At 35.0% G+C, this 3,407-nt stretch overlaps 1 protein-coding gene across 1 annotated transcript; it reads right to left on the bottom strand.

Moving 5' to 3' along the window:
- Positions 1-339: 339 nt before the first annotated feature.
- Positions 340-2,354, bottom strand: LOC133288159 (isoleucine N-monooxygenase 2-like). Its single transcript, XM_061485855.1, has 2 exons — positions 1,398-2,354; positions 340-963 (listed from the first exon to the last, which is right to left on the bottom strand). Exons 1-2 carry the CDS (start codon positions 2,352-2,354, stop codon positions 340-342), a joined length of 1,581 nt encoding a protein of 526 aa, XP_061341839.1.
- Between the last annotated feature and the right edge of the window lie 1,053 nt (positions 2,355-3,407).

Raw genomic sequence — 3,407 nt, 5'->3', positions numbered from 1 at the left:
AAAAATTCTTAGAGAGATTGTGATTTGTCCCGATCCTGATAGAATACCCATTTTTATCCCCAACTAATTTATTTTTATAAAAATACAAGTACAAATAATAGTATGGGTAATGAGAAAGTATGAGGAAATTACAGAAAAACTCTTCTCCCTGTAGTTTCCTCTCCCTTCTCCTATCTCTCAATATCTTCTTTGTTTCAATAATTATATTGCTACACGCACGCACACATACACATACATATTAATTTTATGCATGTAACATTAACTAAAAAAATATTTCGAACCCTTATTTAATTGAATATTAATTGTTTCTTCATTTATAAGGCTGCCTTCTGTAAATCTTCACTCATAGTCTATTGCTAATCTTGGCTTTGCAACAGCCACAAGTGACTCAGCAAGAAGTGTACCATCCTTGGATTCTGCAAGATTGATGCTTGGTACATTGGGAGGTGCACTCCAAGTGAAGCCATGGATCAACCTAGCAAATAACATTATAGTCATTGTGGTGCCAAGCGTCACTCCAGGACAACTACGCCTTCCCGAGCTGAATGTTATGAACTTCAAGTGTGGCTCTGACAAAACTACATCAGAACCATCACTCTTGAGATGGCGTTCTGGTTTGAACTTGTGGGGCTCATTCCAAACTTTTGGGTTTCTCCCAAGACCTCTTCTGCTTAGCAATATATGACTACCCTTTGGGATCAAGTAATTGGCAACCACTGTGTCATTCATACAGGCATGGGGAACACTAAAAGGTACAATTGGATGAAGGCGAAAAGCTTCTCTTGCGCAAGCCTTCACATAGTTGAGTTTAGGAATATCTGATTCCTGGACCGGCCTATGTTTTCCAACCACATTGTCCAATTCCTCCGTAGCTCGTTGAAGCAACTCAGGCTGATTTATCATTTCTGCTAAAGCCCATTCAACTGCATTTGATGGATTATCCACCACTGCCATCATCAATTCCTACAAGAAATTTGATTAAGTATAGTAATTAAATATATATATCGGGTTAAAATCATTTTATACCGGTATAAGCTATATTTTCAGTATTGATCATTGATCCAATTTATTTCTAATAATTTTTATATATTATATATATAAACCGTTACATGCAAGCAAATCAATTACTAAGATTTAACGTAAAAGATTTTATTTTTACACGGGTTTAAAAATAACCTACCCATGTAAATATAAATAATAGGAAAAGGATTAACGAGTCTTACCTCAAATTTTAACTATTCATCTATTTGCATTTAACAACTCTAATTTAAGATGCAAGTGAAATCAAAAACTACGATTGAGAGTGTAAATTATATGTATGTCTATGTATATCTTGGAAAGTCGAGAAGTGCTCATGCATGTGACAGAGAAATGAAAAGAAAGAAGTGAAGTATTACTATAATTTGAGCCTTGATTTGCTTCGATGTCAACAATGGGTCTTTCAATGAGATCATAACATCCAGCAAGTCCTCTTCATCGGTCTTTGATCCATCATTCCATTGTTTGATTCTCTCTTCAATGATGGGATCATGATACTTGTTCATGATTCTCATAGCCTTCTTTAGTTTGCTCTGATGGCCATCCAAGTCAAGTGCACTCAACCATGAGATATAATCAGAAACAGAAAAGGCATAAATGTACTTAAGCAACATGAAAATGGCATCTACATGTTCTGCTTCCTCAAAACCAGGTCCTCCATTCTTCCTACCCTTTCCGAAGTACCTTGCATTAAAAATCATTTTCCTGATCACATTACCACAGTAATGTTGTGCGACATCCCTCACATTCACAAGGCCACGATCATTCACATTTTTGCACTTGTTGTAGATGTAGAACATAAGGTTATCTGCTTCTTCAGTCCTTTTGTCTTGAAGCCATTGATGCTTCATGGGGGAGAACAAATGGTTGGCAACCATTTTCTTCATTTTCTTCCATTGTTCCCCATAGGGTACAAGAGCTGTAGTCACATAACCACTAGAGACAATATGAGTAGACATGCTTATTGGTCTTGATGCAAAATCTGCATCATGTTTTCTCAAGAATTCACATGCAATGGTGGGGCTAGTGATTGTGATTACATGGACATTTCCTAAGCGAATACATGCAATTTCAGTGTTCATTTCTTGCATCAACTTGTGTATCCACCGAAATGCAGGCTTGTTTGCTAGCATTTCAGGAAGATTACCAACTATAGGCCATGGTTTGGGACCTGGTGGGAGCTTGGGTTTCTTGGGCTTCTGAATTAAGGGAAATCTTAAGGCTTTGGTAATGGTAAAGACAGAAATGATCATAATAAGCAAAGAAATCCAAAAGGATTGAAGGTGAAACCAGAAAAAACGAGGGTCGTAACCCATTGCATGGAAAAGGATTTTCAAACAAAAATGATGAGATGAGTTCAAGAACAGAATGCATTAAGTAAGGGACTATGGTCAATTTGAGAAAATGGAAGTCAATTTATAGGAGCTAAACCAAAAGGCAAGAGTTGCAGTACTCTATTGGTCTCAAATCCTCCATATCCAAAAATACATTATTCAAACGTGATATGTATGAAAAATTAAGTGTAATACATACGAGAAAAATCTGTTATTAGATTCCCTGTCAATTCCGTTACATATGTTACGTGTACAAACAAACAAACAAAAAATTGACCGACAAAACAGTAACTTTCAGTTTAAATTATTTTCATGGACATTTAATTTGAGTTATTTTAAAATGTTAAAATGGTATTATTATTGAATAGTTAAACATTTTACAGTTATTAATTCTAATAAACAAATATAATTTACTAAAAAAAATCAATAGCCACTAATATTTGTCAAAAAAAATTTCTATGCATATGCCTAATCTCCTTTAAGAAGTAACAGAATTATATTTCTTTTATGTGATAAAAATCTTCATCCCATTTCCCATAATGGGCCCAGTTAAAAGCTTAAGGGGCTTTCAGAAGAAACAATACCATGTTTTTTATTGGCACCATTCAAAAAAAGGCCCACTTGAAAGAATAAGGGGCTTTCAGAAGTTAAAACGTTTTAAAGGTACCAAAATTACAAATAGTCTATCAAATGATTATAGTTCAGTTGACATATGAAAGTTGAGCAGATGGAGTGTGAGTATGTGTCTAATCTTTTCTCTTACTATTTTTTTGAGTAATTTAAAGTATTAATACTAAATCCGCTTAGAATAGAATTGTCTCCCATATAAAATATATGCTATTTATTAAAATAAAAAAATTACAAAGAGCCGACACAAAAAACATGGACAAACGGGGAATTATGTTTGTCCACAAACTTAGAGCTGCGTGTCTCTGAGCGAAATAACTTTTGTTAAGAACCTTGGGATACAACATCCCAAAAGCTAGCTCTTGCGGTGGTGACCTCAAGATTCTTAACATGGTATCAGGGCCTCGC

This window comes from Gastrolobium bilobum, unplaced genomic scaffold (genome assembly GCF_033153095.1).
Source record: "Gastrolobium bilobum isolate Gb01-03AN ecotype WA unplaced genomic scaffold, APGP_CSIRO_Gbil_v1 utg90693, whole genome shotgun sequence".
Classification (NCBI taxonomy): domain Eukaryota; kingdom Viridiplantae; phylum Streptophyta; class Magnoliopsida; order Fabales; family Fabaceae; genus Gastrolobium; species Gastrolobium bilobum.
Note: the sequence above shows the minus strand (reverse complement) of the source record. Positions and strands in the feature narration are given on the sequence as shown.

Bases quoted from the DNA above. Each gene is read 5' to 3' on its own strand.
- LOC133288159 (XM_061485855.1), bottom strand. From the start codon at position 2,354: ATGGGTTACGACCCTCGTTTTTTCTGGTTTCACCTTCAATCCTTTTGG. The intron at 964-1,397 runs GTAATACTTCAC...AATTTCTTGTAG, and splicing joins AAATCAAGGCTCAAATTATA to GAATTGATGATGGCAGTGGT.